The sequence below is a fragment of the Belonocnema kinseyi genome, chromosome 9 (genome assembly GCF_010883055.1).
Source record: "Belonocnema kinseyi isolate 2016_QV_RU_SX_M_011 chromosome 9, B_treatae_v1, whole genome shotgun sequence".
NCBI classification, from domain to species: domain Eukaryota; kingdom Metazoa; phylum Arthropoda; class Insecta; order Hymenoptera; family Cynipidae; genus Belonocnema; species Belonocnema kinseyi.
This window is the reverse complement of record NC_046665.1, coordinates 2,204,843-2,228,955: the sequence shown is the minus strand read 5'-3', so window position 1 is coordinate 2,228,955 and position 24,113 is coordinate 2,204,843. Positions and strand designations below refer to the sequence as shown.

Below are 24,113 nucleotides of genomic sequence, written 5' to 3'. Positions count from 1 at the left end.
TTTTGGGATAATAAATAAATTTTTTTAGGAATTTCATTGGCACCGCCGGAAAGAGGAGATCTTAAGCAATAAAAATATATGTGTCTCAATTTTTTCTAGTGTTGGATAGTCTTAGTTATTGGCCGTTGAAAAGCAGTGTACCGGTAGTGGCGTTTTGGCCGTTTAAGGGTTAACCAACCGCCATACTACAAGGAGAAGGAGTTGCAAAACTATAACCGGTTCGTAACATTAAAGCCATAGCAGCGTGCCAAAAATATGTCAAAGCACTCGCGAGATGGATGCTGAAAGCTGTAATCCTTGAGTCGATTCGTGTCCTAAAGACACACAAATTTTTTTTAAGATCAGAGTTGCTCCTAATGGGACCCTGTGGTGAATGTTAACCTTTGTTTTTAGTTATATTAAAAATTTATCATTAGTACAGGCACCAGATTTCATCGGGCTAAATCGCAGGGGAAATTCAGCTGTAACCACGCATCACGGCCGTGAGATAGGTGCTTACAGTCTGCGATGGACTTAATATGACGATTCAGCAAAAGTCCCGTGCATCCTGAGGACACGGAGCGACCCAATGGCGACTGCCTTTTGCATTTTTCCCCGCAATTGTATCGGCATATTTCGTTGACACACAGGGATTATTTTCAGGCTATGAACCAGTTAAAGCTTGGCCCCTTTAATTCACCAATGATTTTTCGGCTAGTGCCGAAAATTCGATGACAAACATGGTTTATTTCTCGAAGTGAAGGAAAACTATGCCAGATACAAATGCCTTATCCCACAGACTTGGTCTTCTGAACTGTCGGCGAGGAACAAAGTATCTGCAACGAACATGATTGACGTCCCAGTACTCCTTCGAACACAGGTCACGAAAGGTGACACACTAACAAAAGCTTCCACCTTAAGCCGTCCTGTCCTTTCTGCGACTTCATATCAAACAACGTCAAGGTGGTCGGGGAATGCTGAGTCTCGAGTGTCTTAACAACAGGATTAATCTGGGTTTCAGAGCATTTCTACACAAAGTCGCGGAGAAGAATGCTAAAGCAACGTATATCCAATGGCACATTGCGGCACTAGGAGCGCTTTATTACAATCTGTCGCTCTTACGGCATTAGCTCTAACACCGCTTCACCAAACGTTTCTAGGGAGATAGAGACAATTGGTGAAAATGAGACGTTCCGCATATAGTTGAATAACATATTCTTGAAAATTGTTTGTGTCGCGCACTCGAGGCCTGAACTCATTCCTCTTAACTTTGAGAAGCGAAACATGCTAGTGATCAAATTCTCGGCTGCGGCCGACTACAACATCACTTTCAAGAAGACAGAAAAGAAAGATTGATATAAAGATCTTGCAAGGAAGATGCGAGAGCTTTACCCAGAATAGTCGGTTAAGCTAGTCGTCCTGATTATAGGTGCTCTTAGAGTTGCCAAGTTTTAACTGGTTCATATCCCAAAAAGCATCCCTGCGTGTCAGCGAAATGCCGTCACACTTTCCTTGGGTAGCTCTATGTCCTTAGGGTGCTCGAGACTTATGCCGGATTATCGTATTAAGCTAAGCGCAGACTGTAAACATAGTTTAAAATAATAGTTTCACTTCCTAATTAAAAAAAACATGCAAAACTTTTCTACGCTTTTACTTTTCTTATTAGGAATTTTCACAACAATATGTTTCTCTCCAGTTTTTTTATGTCTTGATTGATTTTTATCGAATCCTTTCAAACTATATGAGATCTGATAAGTAAAATCAGCTGGTTTTATTAAACGATTTTATTCAAATAAATTTTGATTTAATTAATCACATTCAATAATGAATATATTCAAGGATAGCACAAGTTTCTTTATTTTTGATATTTACAAAGTTTTTCTTGGAATAATTCGAAATTTAACGTTTTATAATAAAGCTTTCACTTTGAAACATCCAATTTACTTTTTAATTACAAACTGTTAATTTGTTACGACTTAAAATTGTGCTATTTTCGAAATTCAATCTAAACCCATTCAATTCCATTCGAAATATGACATTTTTTCAAAATTTTAACTAATCTAATTCTACACTAAAATATTGGATTTTTAAAAATATTTACATCTTTAACGTCATAAAATTAGTCTAAGGGCAGATGTTTGACACCTTTTACCAAATTTTTTACTTTGCCCGGCAAATTCGAAAAATATAGAATATTTATAATAAGTATATAAAAATAGAACCTTTCTTTACTGGGAATTTTATGTTCTTTATTTTTCATAGATACCAAGTTTGCAACAAAAAAATATTAACAAACGAGTTATAAATTAAAAAAAAAAGATTTTCAAAAGTTTATGCTGCTGCCAAAAGTTTTCCACTAGTCGCGAAATCAGAAAAGGAAAATGGGTCCTTGTATTTACCTAAAGGGCATTTAAAACCATAGTGATTTTTTATTAAATAATAATTTCTTTTTAAGGTTCGTTAAAATAAGAATCTTTCAAAAAACTTACTGTATCTTCATTTTCGTTTTTTAATTTTCTTCCCAGTTCTTGACACTTTTGGAGAAAATTTCTCAATTCATCGAACTTTTGATTAGGTCCTTTAAATTTGCAGATTTTTTCAAGTGTTTCGCAGAGAATACTAAACTCAATCTTCGCTCCTAAAGTGGGCATTTTTCTGAAGCATACCAAATTTAGAGTACAATAATTACTTTCCTGATGTGAAAACTAAATTGAAATTTGTCTAAAAGTTAGAGTCTACTGAACCAAGTATATCGCAAAGGATTAGATAAACAGTAAAGAGAAATTAAATCAAAAACAATAATTTAAAGAAAAATATTCATGAAAGTTAATTTTTTTCTTATAATACGATTACATCATCGATTTATGATCGCATTTTAGTTGATAAAGTAGTAAGCAATGAACAGACTTCAGACTGTAACATAGTCATCTATATATATCCTAGCCAAATGATAATTTTCTGAATTCAAATATATAAGATGCAAGTTGAATGCAGCTTCTTTCCTCAGATCCAAAAGATGAAGATGTTGCTTAACTATTTCCGATGGAGCTACAGTAAGAACGAGTTTGTAATAGTATACAGCAGCTGGTAATAGTCCAAGTTGATGGAATGCTCGTGCTGTATTAAAGTTAGTTTCTTGCTCTCCCACTTTTCCTCGTAATTGGGCATACTTCTTAAGGAACGCCAAAGCTAAAAGTATAAAGATAAGCTGTTTTCGTAAATATGAAAAGGAGTACTTGTGAAGCTACGGTAGATCTTAGATATTACTCTAATAAGTGATCAGAAGAACAACATTTTTAGCAAAAATGTACACGTAATATCAGTAACTTCGAGCAATTATTCATCTGGAATGAAGAACATTTTCGAATAAAACAGATAAAACTTCTCTTCCACAAAATAAGGGAATTAAATTATGTATAAAAATTCTAAATCAAGTAGCTATAAACATTTATTTAAATTTATAAAGATATAGATCCAATATTCTACAAACCCATGATGGACAAAAATAAATAAACTGCTTTATTCATATTATACACCAGGGCAGAACACGAAAACATAACCAATGAGAATAATTACAAACGTCTGCAAAAAGGCTCAAATATTGTATAATATTGTTGATGACATAGTTTTAGAAGAATCAGTGATTTCCTTTTAAGTTAGAGGCGGTTTAAAAAAGGATAATAAAAATTAATGGAAGTTATTTTGCGTGACCCGCATCTGTGAGGAGTGTGAAGATTAAAATATTTTATACGATAAAGCATTTTAAAATATACTTCTGCCAACGGCCTTCACATATGAAAGGAGAAGAATTCCCAGAAAACAATCTATCACAAAATTTTACTTTTTTGCTTCGTCATATTTACACACAACATCCACTCATAAAAATATTAACACTCCCGTCCGAAAGTTTGGGTAAATTTCCATGAACAGTTTGAAAACTCATACTGCACTTCAAATAGGAATATCGGCGCAGGTAGAAGATATGTTAAAAAAGTTGCAAAAACTGGTAAGGGTTCCTAACAATTTGAAAAAAAAACCGTAAGATTTTCAGGTCCTGTGACGTATTATAACTATGTTATTTATACTTATATTATTAATCATCGCGATATTTATACTTATAATTTATATTAATAATTATGAAAGGAAAGGATTATGTTCTTATAAAAACCCACAATCTCGTGCATATTTATTATTATACAGTTGTAAAAATCAATATCTTAAACATCGTTGTACAAACCACGCAGTTTGCACATCTTGACTTTTAATACACTGCCAAAACACAATTATTCCTCATCTACAAATTTTCGGCCGTTGCCGCTTACGAAATAAAGATATAGACACCTGGATATACATAGAAATCAATTGATTTCAATTGTTTTGTCGCTTCGCCATCAAGTTTTTGGTTCTGCTCAAAAGTACTTTAAAAAATCAGTCAAACTAATATCTTCAAATCGGGCGGAAGCTCTGCCCTAGAGTACAACGAAATAAATCTTTAAATATTATATTGATTAAAAGACTCCGGTTATTTGGAAACTATTTCCAAATGGTAGAAATACGATTTTCAACATAAAAGTAGAATCAGTGTTGTGCTTCGGAAATTCAATCGAACTGAAGTCGATTAGAATTTCAAATCCCTTTTAAATAAGTGAAACTTTACTCAGAAGATCCCTTTTAAAAATACCATTGTCAACCATAATTACCCCTGAGTGCCAGCAGGAGAGCCTGGATTACCTGCGAAGTTACAAGCTCCTTTGACAATACTCATTGTCAACCATCGTTAGATCAATCACCAGAAGGAGGACGAGCCCCACCTGGTAAACTTTTTAATATTGTATATTTAGTTTTATTACAAGTTATTTGTAGAATAGTTTGTAGTTATCTTGACCTTCGGAAGTTATTCTCATCCCTGTTTCGAAATCCTAGATTTCGTTCAAAAACGAGCAGACTTTTAAATAATTATTTTTAACAAGGTAAGTTTCTTCCAATTAGGATGTAACAAAATCATGAGTAAATTCTACACTTTAAATATAAACCAAGTCTAACAGCGTCGAGTTAATAATACAATAATAATTAATGATGCTAATTAACATTATTATTATTAACATTAGCATAAAAAATGTGGAAGCATGCCAAAGAGCAAGAGATTTCAATCGAGCGGCAACTGCAATGTTTTCTCTTTTTTTAAATCACGACTGCCGCTCTATTATGCTCGCTATCTATTATTATAAAATTATAATATAATAAAATCTTCTAATAATATTATATGATTAATAACATAATATTATACTATATTATCTATTATCATCGTGCTCTTTAAACAATGCTAAATATTTTTTAACTCGTAATTTAAAATAATTTTAAACTATACAAATTAAACGTGAAATCTGCCGATCTTGCAAATGATTCTGCTCATCAAGTGGCAGCTTCTGTTGCTGTATAGCTATTCGCCTTTGAAGTGAAGTATGAATTTTCGAAGAGTCAAACAAATGTGCATAAACAATTGTTCGATAAACAGGTTACGAAAATAAAATTATACAACTTAAAGTCCAAAATCTTGATTTTCTAGCACATTAATATTGGTAGGCTAAGAAATTGCAATGCTGTTGAAAATAATTAAAATGTTCATATCTGGTCCCCTAAGCCTTCATGAATTTCACGCGACAAAGTTTTTGATTCAGAACTACCTTTTCAATCCCTACCGAGAGGCGCTATACTCGCCTCAAACAAGCAAACGCATCAACAGTGATGATCGCTTTATGTTTCGCAGTATTTGTCATTTTCTGTATTTTGTGGTTACATATTTATACTATAATTATATTTAGCTTTCATCAAGTAATATTTCGAGTAATCGAAAGTGATTGTTCATTTCACAAATTGTGTCCACTTTGCTACCCAGTTTTTCCTTCTTTAAAATAATTATGATATGATATAGATACAAATACTTTCGATGTTTAAGATTATCATATTAATATATCTCAATAAAATGTATAGACCCTACATATAACACTACATATAACCATCATCACTGATGAGGCTTTTGCCTTATTAAGGCGAATCTGGCGCCGCTCTAGGGATTGAGAAGGTATTTTTCAATGAAAACCTTTGATGCCTGAAACTCATGGTGGCTTAGGGGCCTGTTTTATATCAATAAATAAATGTTTTCTTTTTTTTAATCATGCATATTTAAAATATTTATGCAGATGCGTATTGAAAATTTGATTTTGAATCAATATACAGACCCGTTTGTCAAAACCTGTGAAATTTTAGCCTTAAAATGCTTTGACGATTTACTAGGAACTGGTTAACTTTTTTTTTAGAAATAAAACCCTTTTTACCCGCATTTAGAAACTCATATCTCTGGAGCTAGTTATTTAAATTGAAAATTGCAGTTTATCTTATCTTTTAATAGTGATTTCCATTTTACAGAATGTTAAATCTCTCATAAAAAATTCAAATTTTAGTGGTTATTTAGTTCTGTAGTAAACCCCTTAATGTCTTTATTTCGCGGCAGCAAATTTTGAGCTGTTTCTTTTGTTCGTAAATTTTCTCTATTCCAGATCAATAATTGAATAAAGTTGCCGCTGCTTCGTCTGGATTTTTAAATCAGAATTAATTGTTCTTGAACCATTAACCAATATTTCGCGATATGAAGAACACGAAACATGCAGCACTAGCCAGAGCAAAATTAATTGTTCGTTCTTTTAACAAGGATATAAGTTAGATGTTTTAAAATTCTCAAATCTAGATTTGACCAAAATATTTCTAGATCGCCAATAACCTATTTTGACAAAAATAAAATAAATTATTACAACATCCATTATGACCCTCATTGTGATGTATTATTCGAAGTTTATTGACCATAGAGATGGGAATTAACATATAAGTCATTTTAAAACAGAATTTTTCTAGTAATATTCCAATTTTCTTGATGAAATTACTTATGGACTAAACAAATAGTTCTGTCAACCATGTGTTTGATTATGACAGTTCCAGGTCTAAAATTAATTTTACTTGCATTATTTTTTTACAAAGTCATATGAACGTGAATGATAATCTAAGATGAAAACTCTCAAGGGAGTTACTCAAGGGAACTTTCAACTCAAATTTTCATATGGTTCGAAAAATAATCAAACATATTTAAATATTTTCGAATGAATTCGCTTTTTTTAACAGAAAAGTTAATATTTGATCATATATTACATACCTGGGTTTTCTTGTCAAGAGAAATGAAATTAAGGGCATGCTACTAATGGAGAGGGCGAATAAAGCGTTTGTTCTGATTAAGAAAATTTTTGCCATTTTTTAAATCATTTCCGGATGATTTAAGAAGAAAATTGATGATTTACTCGTGACAAGTGTTATATGGTATGGTGTAGCGCAGGAGTGCCTAGAGAGGGGTAATAACTCAAAAGCCACATGTTTGAGTTCCATCGCCACTTCCATCTGCTCCGCTCTAGAAACTTTGGGTGGTGGTCACTCTTGTGAAGTTGAATGATTAGAGGCTAGTGGAGGTGGAAAATCCCACCTGGCAAATGAGCAATTTCGACGAGATTCCCCCTATCTGGGTAAGCCTGATGTATAAAATACGAGGAGGTGAAAAAAGGCACGAGAGATATCCAAGTTCGAAAATGAGAAAATGCACGATAGAGTAGATAGACCGGGAAGAAGTAGATAATTACAAAATAAGGGTCAGTAACGGCGAAAGAGAATGTAAATTTGAAGAAAAAGTGAGAGAAATTGTGTGACAGAAGGAAAATAACAAAGGAGAATGACAAAGGAGGAAAGAAAGAGATATTTTAGAAGGAATAGGCTTGCAGGATTGGAACTTAAGAAATTAAGAGAAGACATTAGTTCAATCAAAAAGTACAGATAGTCCTTACAGAATGGGACAAGGAGATGGAAGTATAGAAGGGGTATAACCGGATAATGCATTATAATCACGATGTTGAACATAAAAATAAGAGTGGAAGAAAGAGAAAAATACTGAGGTATGTAGTGCCCCAATAACCGACTTTTCGGTAAATTTTTGCAAATTTTAATTGAATAAGGCAGATTGATATCTGTCTATTCATGAAATTTTCTTAAGATAAACCGTTTCACTTAAAATATAACAGGCATAAAAAAGACAAGTGTTGTAAATAATCGCCTGAATCGAACTTGTATTGGATTCAAAAAAAGAACCAGCAGACAACAGATGATTATTATTTAGATATGATCAAATATAATCACTATTACTGGTAGTTATGTTGTTTAAATACAACTGTGGAAAGTATTGTATTTTAGCAAAAATCTTCGCCTGCATAGGCATATTTTTATGGAATGCGTACTGTAATCCCAACTTCAGCATGTATAGCTACTACGCTTGCCTGGCGGAGCGGGTCTCATTGGCGAGACTTATAATTATAAATTATATGCGGTTTGAATTACGCGCTAACGCAAAAGCAATAACCAATGGGCAAAAAAATTTTGAAACCGAGGACAGCAGGTGTACTACCTTACAAGAGGAAGTTTAAGACGTGTAATTTGTGTGATAGAAGGCAAGGCTAGGCATGAACATGTTTCTGGGGGAGGGGGGGGGGTGATGTGGAATTGTAGATGAAAGAAGTGTCAGTCGTAAAACTGGAGAAAAAAGACAAAAGACTGAAGCAGGATTAGTTATAGGGAGAGGGGATGGGGGGTAGATACAGAATATAGTACTTAACACGCCAAAAGCAAAACGAAATGTGAGAGGAGGAACAAGCATTCGTGAGATCGGCTCTACTTCTCAAGAAAGCAGAGTAGGTTGAGTAGTTTACGTAGTTGAAGAGACAGCCAAAAGCGATATGAAGAGCGGTTGTTGAATCCGACGTTTTTGTGCACACATAAATAAATGCTAATGTCGACTGATTGACAGTAGTCAACGAAATGCAACCTTGTGTTCATGAAATAAGTATATGTGTAATGATGTGTCATATTCGAAGTAGTTTTTCGTTCTGCATTGGAATACGACCTACATTCCTTACATAGCGCCTACAATTAACGGTTTTAAGACTTTAGGTGCTTATATTTTTTACCCTATGGTCACCTTGGTCAATTTTGAGCCATGACACTTTTGGGCCCTATCTCAGTTTGGGGCCCTATGCCAAATTTATGCTCTATGTCAATTTTCGGTCTTGTCAGTTTTGAGGCCTATGTCCACATTGAAACCGAAGTTTCTACTCGGGGTTATAAAACCCTAAAAAGAGCAAATAGCTCAAGTTTAGATTTAATTATTTGTGATGAGGTAAGTGGGTGTCTTCTGCAATATAACCACACTTATTTTGATATCCATTTCGCTCGAAACATCTCTGAATTGTTCAACAAAGAATCTAAAAGCTTAGCCTTCCAAATTCCATAATATGATCACTTTTATCGTAAACGTTTTTTATGAATAGTTCGAAAGCGAAACATCCCTAAAAACAAGGCTTTTCGGCTTCCTTTTTTTTGCATCGGCTGTCACCTGTTCCCAGAACGAGGTCGATGTTCAGCAAAATCTAAACGAATTTGCACATATTCTTTAATGCAATACATTTTCAAAATTCTGAAATATTCAATAATTTACATTTTACGGAAATTTATTTATAAATACTTTATCTCGTGAACAAAAGACAGTATGAAGCAGTTTGAGGTATCCACATGAGCAGTTTTGTGATGTGAGTGCAATTCAGTAATTAAACACATAAAAAATATCTCTTACGCAAAAAATATTATTTTTAATATTTTGGAACCTAATCAAATGCTTTCCACGTGGAAGACACAACTGGAAAACGGTGTAAAAAAGTAACCTTTCGATTTCAATAGTAACTCCAGAAGCCATCCCTCTTTGGTCAAAAGATGAGAATCAAGGAAGCAGGGTCGCCTCAACGTCTAAGAAATACAATTCACGTAGCTCTGTGTTCACTTTGTAAATTGTATCTCTAATATGTTGCGACGGCCCTGCTTTATTCACTCTAAGCTATATCTCCTTTTGCAATCAGCATCTCAATTTCATTCAAAGAGATTCAAGGGAATGCATGGAGATTCTAGAAAATTCAAGCGATGAATTGTCACACTGCCAACTTTATAGGAACGGAGGGTTTCTCTGCCATGTATTTTGCGAACGGCCAGTGACGAAACTATATACTTTCTTAAAAAGATTTCTAAAATATTAAGAACACAAGAAATAACACCTATTTGATTTTTTCAGTTAATATTCGAGAAAATATCAATTTTATTAAATTTTTCTATATTTTATTTATATTTTGTTTATTTTAAAAAATTCTATATTTTATTAAATTTTATTATTTTTTATTCAAGAAAAACTTTAGTTTTTTCGCATTTATGAAATTTTTTTTTTACGATTAAAAACAAAATCTGACGCCTAGGCAAAAAATGAAGGTCAGGTTCGTATTCAATATGAAAAAAAAGACTTCAAAATGGCACATCTCATTTCATGAGTACATAGATTTCATTTTATTGACCAGCGTTAGTTATTACTGCAAAGAAAAATTTATATTAAACTCTCACCTTGTGCCACTAGCTGATTTTTCTTGGCAAAAAATTTCTGGCATGCCATTTGCAGAAGAGTAACTGAGACCAAAAGAGCAAGGAGCGAATTTGGTTCGATTTTGAACAATGATATATAATCGTTGAGTGCATACTTATATGTTCCAGAAACTAAACAATTGTTGGCATGTAAAATGTGAAGATAAGAAAGAACATCTTCTCTGCCAAGCAAACGCATTATAAATCGGTTATGCCTTGAATCCTCCGCTCTTTGAATGATGATATTCAACAAATTCCAAAAATTAGCTTTTTGGTGAACACGCACGAGCTCTCGCACGATATTATATCCATGATAAGAATCACCATTATGTATACATGATACTAAACACAAGAACATGACATGAGAATTTTTTTTTTCAAATCTCTTTGAGGTTAGCGCAGTGAAACATATTCTTTGGCAAAGTCCGAATTTTTTTAATTTATGCGCAAGCTTACACATTTGCAGCAATAGTGCGAATTCACTTTTTAAAGAAGGTTCCTCACTAGCAACAAATGTTAGAGTATTCTCGTCCTCAATTGTTTCTCCCCGTGATAATCGGTGAAGTTGCAAGGCTTCGAGACGTTGACGGATATTTGTAGCCTTACTTAGTCCGGTCATTTCTGATCTGGATCTTAAAGTCGCACAATGTCTGGAAAACAAGAGCATTCCAGATTTAAAATATTCATCATACTTCCTAACTTTGAACAGAAGTAAAGTTCTCTCGTACAAAACAGATGGATCCAAATCTTCGCTTTCCGAATTTTGCTTTAAAATCTCTATAGCCTTATTAAATTGACCTCCTAATTTATACAGTTTTGTTAACTCTAGCCGAACTCCTGTATGAGCCGGTTGTAACTTTCTTACAATCTCGTAGGATCTCGTAGCTCTCTTGGCATCGTTACATCCCTTCCAACATTCAGCGTGTCGCAACCAAACAGCAGCTAAACTATAATTCTTACTGTTGACTAACGGCTCTAAAAGAACTAATGCACGGCTAAATTCCTCTTTCCTCATGAGCGCTTCCGCAATATCCAAAAACAAATCTCCCCACGTTTCTGGGTCCTCTTTAGCACAGAGCTTAGACATAAGTTGATCCGCAATTTCGATTTCATCTATTTCAACTAGGATGATTAAAAATTTTACCTTCAACTCAACTACAACATCATCAGGTATGTCACAAGCTTCGATCTCTTTAGTTCCCAATAACAACTCTGTTGATTTTCCATCCTTCAATTCTGGTGAATGACAGTCTTCTTTGTACTTTATCCAAATACTCGTATACTTGGTAAGGATGTCCAAGCATCTGTGAAAGTTTTTCATTTCGATTAACAATTCTGTCATTAGGTTTACTTCTTCAAGTGTCACAAGGTCAGAACACTTGTTGAATATCTGCTCCATTGCATCCAGAGCTTGTTCATAATTCTTTTCTTGTGTATAGCGTTTTGCCAGCATCTTGGCGAACATAATGATACTTTTACCGTCCTCAGCTCCCAATTGGTGAACCAGTTTCGTGTAATTTTTCAGAAATGCTCTCTTGTCACCTTGTTGCTCCTGTAACTTTGCTCGAGATTCATACAAACTCATGTCTCGTGGACTAGCTTGAATCGCTTTAGAATAACAAGTTATTGCCTGTTTAATATTTTTCGCTTCCAATGATAAATTCGCTAGTCTTATCCATTGATCAGCATCCTTAGGACTAAGATGCGCTGCTATAAGGGCAAACTGCAAAGACTTCTCAGGCTGCTCATTCTCGTAAATCATCGTGAGTGTTTGGAACGGTTCAGGGGCGCACGGAACTTGCCTGCATTTATTATTAAAATTAGATATTAAAATAATATTTGACAAGTATATGTACACGATAAAAATTCACCTTATTATTTCCATACACATTTGTGCAGCTAACTCCGTTTCTCCTCTCGCAAACCTCAAGTTGGCTTCACCCATAAGACCTAGCAAAGCAGCTGGAAGCTTCCTTCTTTGACGAGCTGGTTTCCGCTCCTTTCGCTTACGACCCGTTGTATTATCCGTGAGCTCATCGAAGACGACTCTAAAATATCAAAGTTATGACTTTAGGACAACAGCACATTCGACTCCCAATAAAAGAATCAAACAGTCTCATTGTCACAAAATATTTAACGTCAACAAATATTACGACAAAAGGACCTAGGCGGACAAGTTCCACCCGCTACGAAGTGGGGAAAAGTGAATTGTTTAGTTAAAATTAAAATCTAGCCTCGAGTTGTTAACCGCTTGTTATGATATTTCTATCACTGATTTTTTCCGCGTAGAAGGAAAAAAAATTGATAAATGACGTTTTTGCAATTAAAAAAAAGAGTAGCGGGTTAAAACTTGGAGAAAAAATTTATTGTTGTTGATGCTAATTTTACTATATTTATCAGACAAAAACCCTGTTGATAAGGGTGCTGCATAAATGACTTTTAAAATGACCGACCTGCTCCGAAACCGGTCTAAGTCCAAACCCCCAATATTTCCGGCACTGGAAAATATGTGTAAATAATTTTTAATTTTATTTAATTGAAATTAAATTATACTTACGTTTACTGTAGTGGTGTCGAAGTCGATACAATTTTGTAAATTGTTGATAAGAAAAAGTTTCGTCTGAAAGTATCTCATAAATTCCGAGGAAACATTCGAAAATGTAGAAAAACATGGTCGATACGAGTAGCAGCACTTATAAGCAATTATTTGTTACGCAACACCGAAACTTTACACAAAATCAGAGGGAAGGCCCAGAATTCCAAAACTTTATTCTTCCCTATTATAATAAAATATTTGGTTATTCAATGCGGTCAACGATGTGAAAGTGCAATTTTGAGAACACATAATTCAAAAGAAGTGAGAACGAAAATCTTACATTTGAATTCTATAAAAAACTTGTACAAAATTTGTAAATCTCGCGTGCACATTTTACGTACGAATTAATGCACACATTATTTCATTATTTCTTTTTGCAAAAGCTGGCTTATTTTTGTATTTTTAGATTAATCATTATTTCTGAAAGGATAATTTGCTAAAATTAATGGGAAAATTTATTTATAACATTAAGTGTTACTTATTATAAAACAATGACAAAATTGATTTTAGGTGATGGGAAATACGTGGTGAGAAAGTTTCGATATATGGGATTCATATGTGGAAGAAAGAAAGCACTTCATTTTACTAAGATAAACTAACTATATTGCACTTTCGTAACTCACTATATACATTTATGGTTAAATATTAGAAAAAAAATCAAGTGCAATTTAATTTATCGTGACATTAAGCGTGAGTCACGAGGAAAAGCACGAGTTTACTCGTTCGCCTTTAGTAAACAACTGTTTGGAAAAAGAAGTCGCGCAATCACCGTCAAATGACTGAGCTTAGGCTAATTGACTGATGGAAAAAATAAAGGAAAATTAAAATGTCCAATCTGAACATCCTGCGGGGCATAACACGCTTAATATGAGAAATACGAATAAAGTAATTAAATAAACTTTTAAATAGTTGCAACTCCCGTTCAAAAGTCGATAATACACATGGTTAACTTGTGTTCGTTGTCTGAACTGGCAGTAAAAGGCCAGTTGATTCAGGCCCCTTTAATAGATGCCTTTTGGTCTCCGAATTATTAGCACGCGGACAAAACCGTCGTTTCCCGGATGTAGTTCTTCGAAGCGTGCCAAACTTCATTTGTCCGGTGGCACGTTTTCTTCCTTTAAAAGAACGAGATCTTCCACTTTGACCTGATTAGTCTCCACTAATCATTTCGAGGGTTGTTGAAGATGATGGAGGTATTCGCGAAACCATCTCTTCCAAAAGTTGCCTCACATATTGGAAAGCAAAGTCCAAAGTGTCAAAACCTGATCTTTGACATCAGTTTGCGAGGGCTCTGGGACAGATGCCATAGGGCACCAGTCAAAAAATGACCTGGTGTGAAGGCATTTATTGAAGTTGGTTCATTTGAGTTAGGGCAAAGCGATCTTGAGTTGAGACAAGCTTCAAGATGACACAAAACAGTTTTCATTTCCTCGAAGAATTTCATTCCTCGTCCTGTTGATGCACGACAGTTGTAAGGACTGGCGTAGTCTACTCCGGTACAATCTAACAGTCTCGACTCTCTCGGTCCGTAGGCAACTGTCCCATAAGTTGAGTAGGTGTTCGCGCCCTAAAACGCTCACATGCTACGCAACCGCGAATGACCTGGACAATCAAGATTTTGGAGCAGATAATAAAAAATCTTCTCAACGGTTCGCTCAAAGTCAACTGTTGTCCTCCATAGAGTGTGAGGATGTGTGCTTTTAGAACGATTAAGTCCGAGAGTTGATCCCGTTTCGGAAGTATAATAGGTTCTTCTTCGTCGAAGCTTAGTAGAGAATTCTGAAGAAGACCTCCTACTCTCAGGATTCCATTACCCTCCAGGAAAGGATGTAATATTAAGAGCTCACTCTTCTTTGAGATCTTCTTTTCGTTCTGCAGAGCCATGCATTTTGCATGAAAATGACGAAGCTGAACAGACTAGAGCTAAAAATTGAGACTCTTTGTTAACTCCTCCACCATAATATAAGGGTTACACTGATGTTGAGTTGGCAGAACACAGTCTGCAGAACCTGTAGATGTAGGCTGTCACTCGAAACAGTTTTTGCAAGAAGGAATATCGACTAGGAAGGTTCTGAATGTAAGGCAAGTTGGTCAGGTTCACCCTGATGTTCATCTTTGAACTTCCCAGTACTTCTTGTGTCTCTTGATCCATAACCTTGATAGGTCATGCGATTGTTTGAGGCTAATTACTTGGTGGTTCAGTCAACCAGTTGAGCCCATGCCCCACAGAGATGAATCCTTCAGTTCATTCGAGTCAAACGCTCTAGTTGCGCAATCAGCAGGATTGAATTTTGTAAGAACGTGTCGCCAAATTTGATCCTTCAGAGTGGAATGTATTTCCCCAGCGAGATGGGTGGACACGAAGCCAATGAATAAAGATCTGAGGGTCACACCAGCAACATTTTGGAAACACGTTCCGTGATGAATGAGTTTTGGGGCCTAGAATCCAGAAAGCCTTTAACCAGAATTAAGTTTCCATTGAAGGAACTTAGTTTTATATAATAATATAAATTGAGAGCCCTGACAAATAGAGCAAGAATTCGTAGGTTTGCCTTGCTTTTCAGAAGTCGCTAAATTAACCGATAAATTCTGTTTCTTGGATTTTTGAAAAGAATATTTGTTCGAGTTTTTTGCAGATAACAAATTGAATGAGCAGTCGTTTGGATAAGCAGCTTCTAAAGCTCTAACTCGACTTTCAAGAAAAGTTGATGAATGGATTCATTCGTGGCATGCAGAAGACTTAAGATTTCGTCTACTGATTTTTTTTTAGATTGAAGTACAAGAGAACAGATTACGCATATGCGCCGCAAGAAGAATTCGTTTGCTGTCATAACGCTTAACGATCGTTGTCCAAGCTTCTTTATAATTAGCACTGCTAATTGACATTTTTTTAAAGAACTGCAGCCTTAGTCTGAAATGCATTTTTTAAATAATAAAGTTTCTGCACATCTGTTATATTAGTGTCCTGAACAATTGATTTGAACATATCTCGAAAGGTTTCCCATTCGAGTTAATCACCGCTGAATTTAAAGGCAATTTCTGAACAATGTGCTACAGGACTTGAGTTTTTATTACCTGTTATTTTCTCCGGGATTGCACCAAGGTTTTTTAGTATTATGGTGAATTGAGCTTCTGTTGCGATGTAGTCAGCTTCTACCTCGTCAAATTTATTATCAACAACATTAGAATCCTCAGCGTTTTTCGGATCCGACACTATGGCAAAATACTGCTTGTAAAAATCCGAACAGTGTTTTTCCAGCATCGATATTAACCAGGTCGTAAAAAAATAAGTGGTCACCACCCTCAGGAAGGAAATCGTTTAATTATATGATTATTTAAGTTCACAGTCAGATGCTTGTTTTTCACTTTTAGGAATTAATGAAGAAGCTATCTTTCTCGCCTCACAAATGCTCAACTATTCTCCATGAGCGAGATAGAATAGATTGTTTTTGAGTGAATAAGAAACTGTAAGCTTGTGAAAATAAAGAACGAACAGGTGATCACTGTTATCCATTATAAACTGTCGCGATTAATCTTTCAAAAGTTTATTTAGTCCGGCTCGAAGGAACGATTTTGTTCATATTATTAAGTTTTATTGATTATAAAACAATAAAAAAGATTTATTTTAGGTGCTGGAAAATACGTGGAGAGAAAGTTGCGGTATATGGAATTCATGTGGAAGAAAGAAAGCACATACTTTTACTAAGATAAAACTAACTATATTGCACTTTTGTAACTCACTAAATACCTTGATAGTTAAATATTAGAAAAAATACAAAGATTATTTAATTTATCGCGAAATTAAGCGTGGGTCATGAGCAAAAGCATAAGTATACTCGTTTCCGTTTAGCAAACAACTGGTTGGAACGAAGTCGCGCAATCGCTGTCTGATAACTGTGTTTGAGCTAATCGACTGATGGAAGAAAATAAAGTAAAATTAAAATATGCAATCTGAACAAAACTAATTATCCGTCATGGGGGGGGGGGGAGGCCTGAGTGTCAAAATTCAAATCGAGTTCGCATGAGCGGAATTCGAAAGATTATTCAATTTCATTCGTCACGTGTCACGGCTTTTTTAAAGTGGAGCCTAATTTAATCAAACTAATTTTTGAAAATTGCAGCAACCTTCACTGATTCACTAGTATCAGTCACACGGCACGTCTCTCAGCGTGGCTGACCTGGTGGCAGCATGGCTGCTTGCGACTCTGCTGCTGTGGGGTTCGAGTTTTTTTGTTAGAATTTTTTTTTACGTTTGCCCACTACAACAAGCAGAATTTTCGTTACTTTCCATAATTTTGCAGCTTTAAAAACACGGAATGAATGAAAAAAATGGGTTCATTAATAATTACTAATAATATATAATGTTTTCATAATAATAATTAATAATAAATCATTATTAGTAATGATTCATTAATAATTTATTGATTTAATTAAAATGAATAATAGTAATATTTCGAATTTTTGTATTATGTCAGATTTTGTCTAAAGTTTCGGTGTTGTGAAAAATATATATTTTTGTCAAGCGTGGCTTTTCCTACGACCACCTCTTTCTACATTTTCGTCTACTTCCTCGGAAATTATGAGATACTTTCAGATGCAAATTTTCCTTAAGAATTTAAAAAATTGTATCGACTGCGAGACCACTACAGTAAAGTATAATTTGATTTCATATCAATAAAAATAAAAATTATATGTACAGATTTTCCAGTGCTGAAAAAATTGGGCGTTTTGACTTAGGTCAATGTTGGAGTAGGTCAGCCGTTTTCAAATTCGTTTATCCAACACACTTAAATTCTTCAAAATTACTTTTTTTTGCATTCGTAGTAAAAAATCTGACCTATTGTTATCCATCTTCAAAGAGTATTCCGTGAAAGTAAGTTCCCCATTTAAAAATTGTTGTGTAAGCTGATCCTCTCTGCTCGTTTCAGTCTCCTGTTCTTCTACAATATCTGTATCAGTCGTATCAACTTTGTCCTCATTTACCGACGGCGGCTCTACAGGACTCAAACCTCTATTTGCTTTTCCAAAGATTGCTTGATATTTAAGAGCTTTGGCTTCAATAAATTCACCCATGTCTACGTCCATTTCATTGATAGCAGACGCGTCCAGCTCTTCTATTATGACTGGCACTAATGCTGATTTGTTGACAATTAAAGTGTCATGTGCCACATTCGTGAACACCTTTTCTTCAACATCAACATCCATTGGGATGTATGTGGACTCCATTATTTCAGAACGAGTGTAATTGTTATGAAATAATATAATTTTTAAAGTTCATAGAGGTTAAAAATAACATTTGTTTAATAAAAAAATAGGATTCACTTTTAAAATTTTTGTTTTCATCGTTTTCTCTTTAAAAGTGTTCATGTATTCCTCGGATCTGAACTTCCAAGCCACAGTCTTTGAAAGCTTATATTTCATTCAAGACAATAAAAGTTTAAAAATGGTAATAGGTTCCTGAGATATAAATAAAGATGGCCAAGTCTCAAATTGCAAATTTCAACCGGTGATTACTGCTGTCAGCCGCGAGAGCGCTGATTGCCAAAAATCTCAAAGATTTTGTACCATAACTTCAACTCGTGCTGGGACATAGTAAACTTGTGAAAAACCCTGAAATTGACAGGACGTAGTTTTTATACCTTTTTATATGACAAATAGAATTTGTTTAACTAATTGAAAATTCTTTTAAAACAGTCATAGATACATTACTAGACGAACACTAATAATTTTTGGCAAAAAAAAAAAAAACGAAAATTAAGTGCTGAAAAGTGTTGACTTTATGCAGAATTCAAAATTTTGAATTTAGAGGTACTTTTTTACGGAAGTCTTCTCATGCACTTTATACAGTACCCTCCCACCTATCGCGACTTCCCCTACTCGCTTTGACCCCACTACCGACACATGAATGCCCACGTATTAAACAAAATTCGTAAATGGCTAGCAGTTCTAGACAGAAGAAGAAAATATTTATATTTATTCTCAGAGTTTCTCAATTTGCGTTGCTTTTTTATTAAGAAATTATAAAGTGGGGCACAAAATACAAGTTATTTCTTGTGGACACTGTTTTCCTCAACTGTCAAATTTTGACCTCAACGTGTTTTAATAAAATCAATTTTCTCAACCAATCACGTATGAGAACCAAGGGCAAGGATTAAAACTCTCTGTTAAGCCCAAAATGTCGAAATATACAAATAAAAATGTGCAATTTCTTTTTTGCAGATTTTGAACTGAAGTTCGGGAGTTGTTGACCTACAGCACACAAAAAAAAAAATTTCCTATGCATTTTCGATCTAATCTACGCTATATGTCTTGAGTAAAAAATAATAAAACCTTTGAAAAGTGTTATGCTGAGTTAAAAAACGGTTTATATTTTAAAATAAACTATTTCATAGAGCACTCGGGAACTCTATAGAATATTCAATTGTCCAACAAAAGAACTGATGACAAATGCACGTGCTATGTTGCAAAATGGTAGAAATAGCCCAATAGTCCCAATGTAAACTAATCTGTTTTTTGTATTTTTGCTAAACTAAACAGAATTGAAATTAAATTCAGGATCAATTGAAATTCACCAACTATTTTTTATGAATTTAGGAAGATCAATATCTGAATTTTCAATTTCAAACATGTTTTCTTAAATACATAAACACTTTAATTGAATTAAGAAAATTTTTTTGCTCAATTCAACTTTAAATCTGAATTTAATTTATATTTTATAGTAGACAATCTCAAAACACAACATTTCAATACAAAAACAATTGTTCATACAGACAGTCGATACTGTTTATAATTTTTATGTGAAATTAAAAAAAAAAAATCTGGTCTTAATACATTATTTCAAATATTTTATACTACATACAATATAAAAAATATACAAATGAAGAAACTTAAACTATTGGCGTTTTCATTTAATGTTAAAAATACACAACATTTTGTTCAGAATATATTCGTGAATACATGAAGGGTTCGAATCGAAGCAATTTTGAAATGCACTTCAACTTCTAATTAAGGTGACGGATGCAACAACTCGACAAGCGCTCGAAACCGCGTAGAACTATTGTCCACCCGGGAAAATCTATCGATAAAAAAATGGCCGAAACATAAACCAAAATATACTTTCGTCTTCAGCTTGAAATTGGTATAGTGTATTCTCAATATATAAGCGATGACTATAAACAACGCACTTTGTTTAAAAATCGAATATGTTTGTTTTTATTTAATAGCAAATTGATTCCGAACGAAACCCACGTTTCGCCAACTTTGACCAGTGGGACAGTCATCGAAAAAATGTTAGTTGAAATAACTTGTCGCGATCAAGTTTTTCACTAGACTTTGAGAAAGTTTTTCTAAAAATTTGAAAAAAATAGTAAAAAATGGTAGAAATGGCAGCGATTTGAAGTCAAAACACTTTGCCGCTAGAGCGTTTTGTTGTTCTTTGCCGCTGATCCTTTATGGCTGACGAACAAAGGCCGATAGGCGGAGCACTGCAGCGGCAGCGTGTGTTGACTTCAACTCGCTGCCATTTCCACAATTTTTGACCGATTTTCTTAAAATTACCAGGAAAACTTTCTTAAAGTCTAGTGAACAACTTTCTCGGGGCAAGTTATTTCAACTAACATTTTTTCGGTGACCGCCCCACTGGTCGAATTTGGCGAAACGTGGTTTTCGTTCGGAATCAATTTCCTATTACATAAAAACAAACATATTCACTTTTTAAACAAAGTGCGTTATTCATAGTCATCGCTTATATATTGAAGATACACCATAATTATTTCAAGCATTTTTATCATCAAACGGCTGAATAATCGCGAGTTGTGCTTTACAAAGCATAGATTTTTGATCGAAATTTTTTTAAAGTTTTTATTGTTATATCTTGAGTAATAATTGTCGAATGAAAAAGTTTGATCAGAAAAATTTGTAGGCCGGGTCAATCAGAAGATGAAAGTATATTTTGTTTTACGTTTCGGTCACTTTTTTTTAATCGATATATTTTCCCAGTTGGAATATAATTCTACGCGGTTTCGAGCGCTTGTCGAGTTGTTGCATCCGTCACCTCAATTGTGCGATCTACAAAGTGATAAGGCTTTTTTGATTTTGGGTTAAGCGAAAAGTGCTACAGGAGTTTTTTTTTTAATGAAATTTTCTGAAAAGGAGTGCAGAACTCTTGAAATTCTTAAAATTTTCAAATTCATAATTGTTGGGAAAATTTAAACTGTTGTAGCTTCTTGGATTTTGGTTTGAGAGAAATTTGGTAAGAAACTTTTTTTATAATACTCTTCGGGAGGGAGAGGGGCAGAAATCCGACCGGAAACGCTGGAACCCGTAAAAGTTTCACATTAAAAATTGTTGCGTCTTTTCAGACTGCTTTCGCTTTTTAAAGTTTTGTTTCATCAAAATGTGACGTCATGAAAATGACAAGGATTTTATCCCGGAACACGGACATTTTTGTGGGAAAAGGTGCAAAATATCACATGGAAGTAGATTGGTGCTTTCCTGTGCATCTAGGACAGGCCTGTCCATTGAAGGGAGTTCGACTCATTCACCACATGTTCGAGTTTCACCACCAGTTCTTAACTCAGCTTCGGAGGTTTGGGGTGGCGTTCGCTCTCTGAAATGGATGGAAGATATCCAATGCTGTAGATATCTAGTGCCTGGGAAGGTGTTTTCGGGCGAATAATTTTAGAATTAATACGTAATTACGTAATACGTTCTTTGAAGAAAGTTGGAAATAAATATTCAAAGCCAACAGTTTCATGGAAAAAATTTTATTCTGAAAAATACTCAAAACGTTAAATCTTAAATAAAAAATCCTTTGCAAAAGGAGTTTTTCGCAGTATGATTTTTTGATATAATCATTTCGATAAATTTTGTACATAAAATGTTGGGTAAAAATTGGTTAAAATTTGAAATACACTAATTAATTTTACTAATAATTTTGTCAAACTCATTGGCATTAAAATTTCAGAAAAATATTATCATTTGATGAAAAAAAGTATAGCTAATTTTTTTTTACATTTTGAACAAATAAATGCCTGCCCTACTTTATTGACGCGATTATCAGTTTTGATTCTCTTGAAACAGAATACATCTTTCCTATAAACAATTTTGTATTCTTCTTCAGTATCCTGACATCTCGGAAGCAAGTTTATGTTTTTGTGAAAAACTAAAGAATTTGTAAAAAATCACAAATTAAAGCCGATTTTAAAAACCCACCGAATGAATATTCTCGGGAGTAGAAGAACTTGTTATGTTTACCTTTATGTACCCTTTTTAAGAACTGTGACATTTCAAAGGTGCATTTTTTCTTTTTTTATGAACGGAAAATTAAATTTGCTATCGCAATCCACCGCCTTGTATGTCAGTGTCAGTTATATTATGAAATTCCACACTATGACCTCGAAATACGAAAAAACAACATTTAAAACTCTTTTTAACTTAAAAAAGTTTATTACAATAGAAAATTTAACGGCCTATTTTATTGAACTATTTAATTCCCATAAAATACAAAATAAAAGAGGTAATTACATTCTCTATACTACATTTCTGTATTACAATAAACTCATATTCAATTTATGAACTTTTATAAATATTCAAGGGCAATGATTTCAACATTTTTTTTTAATATCAACTCATACTTCACGAAGAAATTGTCCTAATTATTTGAAATTAGTATCTTTTAACACGCCTATTTAAAATTATGGCACTTATACATTCCCTTCATTTATTATGGTAAAGCATAATGTAATAATATAATAACTATGAATTCTGGAATGTACGTCACGTGACACGTGCCATGAACCACCACGACGCCTTTCTAGCAGCGAGTGGAGGTCAGTGGTCGTGTAAAAATCCCATCTTGTTTTTTTTTAAATTTATTGCAAAAAAATCACATGTTATTTTTGGGTTTTATGTAGCTCGGATCGTGATAGCCAGATCTAAGAATGGTCAAAAGATTAATTAAAGTAGACCTAAATACCTGCAATTTAAATAACAAAAAAAACTTGTTATAACTACAATAGATCGCGATTTAGCCGAAAAATGCACATTTAATAATTTATTTATTTATTTTTAAGAGTTTATTTATAAATTGAGAATATAGGATATCACCAATCGAGTTATAGCACTTTGCAAATCATTTTTAGTTTGATGCATTTCAGATTGTTTGATTCGCGTGTATTGAGCACTCACACCAACTTTGGACTAAATCGTCTAAACCTAAACAAAAATTAATATAAGCAATGAAATCTTTTTTTTGGTTTTGATTTTTGGTTTTGACGACGGACCGTGTGGAAGATTTTTGAAAGTGCTAATTTGAAGGTTAGTCGACGAAGACCGGAAAAGTAAGAGGGAACATAGGGACATCAGATCGGTAAGGTAAACAAGCATGACCATGAGGAGCCCAGTGGGGACGGGCAGAGGGCAGCAACAGGTAGAAATCAGCAACGGTGCTGAGTCTCGTGGCAGTCAGTGAAACAGGGATATCCCTAATAAATCCAGATCTAACAGCTTAGGGTCGAGGCAACTTTTTGATAAATGGAGGCAGGGGGTGGGTTCGCAGATAATAGCGATGAGGGGGATAAAACGGAAGACAGCAAAAGGTCACGGGATGAAGAGGGAGATGAGAAGTTGCGGAAAAATGAAAAATAAAATACACAGAGAAATAAGGAAAAGGGGAAAGTAGATTTACAGAGATTGGAAAATCTTATTAAAGGGTTTAGAGGGGAAACAGACAGAAGCCTGAATGGCATACATAGGCGAAGGAATAAGGTATGGGAGAAGATGAAAAATTGGGAACGTTTCTTGTTAAATGAACAACCATCAATTTTTCAAAATGCACTTTTTCAAAATTCTATTCACATAAATCGAAAGTTCAGACAATTTGAAATCGGATGACTATTCTCAATTTTTTAGGACCGTTTTGATAGTGCACGGAGTGATTGAAAAAAATGTTGAAAATGTGTCCGACTGGGACTTTATGGGTTAAAGAGGAAGTTAC

The 24,113-nt window shown here is 34.2% G+C and overlaps 2 protein-coding genes across 5 annotated transcripts in view; both read right to left on the bottom strand.

Moving 5' to 3' along the window:
• Positions 1-2,664, bottom strand: part of LOC117179645 (DNA ligase 4) — a gene marked incomplete at its 3' end in the record, with an annotated part of 228,259 nt that extends 225,595 nt beyond the window's left edge. Inside the window, exon 1 of the mRNA XM_033371650.1 lies at positions 2,469-2,664. Within this exon, the coding sequence (XP_033227541.1) occupies positions 2,469-2,630 (162 nt within the window). The remainder of the gene's footprint in view (positions 1-2,468) is intronic.
• Positions 2,665-2,786: 122 nt separating this feature from the next.
• The window catches only part of LOC117180932 (general transcription factor 3C polypeptide 3), an 84,388-nt gene continuing 63,061 nt past the window's right edge, over positions 2,787-24,113 (bottom strand). For 3 of the 4 annotated variants that reach the window (XM_033373571.1, XM_033373570.1, XM_033373573.1), the window contains 4 exons: positions 17,955-18,727; positions 12,393-12,569; positions 10,504-12,323; positions 2,787-3,168 (listed from right to left, as the gene is read on the bottom strand). In XM_033373571.1, coding sequence (XP_033229462.1) covers positions 2,888-3,168; positions 10,504-12,323; positions 12,393-12,569; positions 17,955-18,343 — 2,667 coding nt within the window. In that variant the 5' untranslated portion in view covers positions 18,344-18,727 and the 3' untranslated portion in view covers positions 2,787-2,887. The remainder of the gene's footprint in view (positions 3,169-10,503; positions 12,324-12,392; positions 12,570-17,954; positions 18,728-24,113) is intronic. The other variant, XM_033373574.1, reaches the window with a different exon arrangement.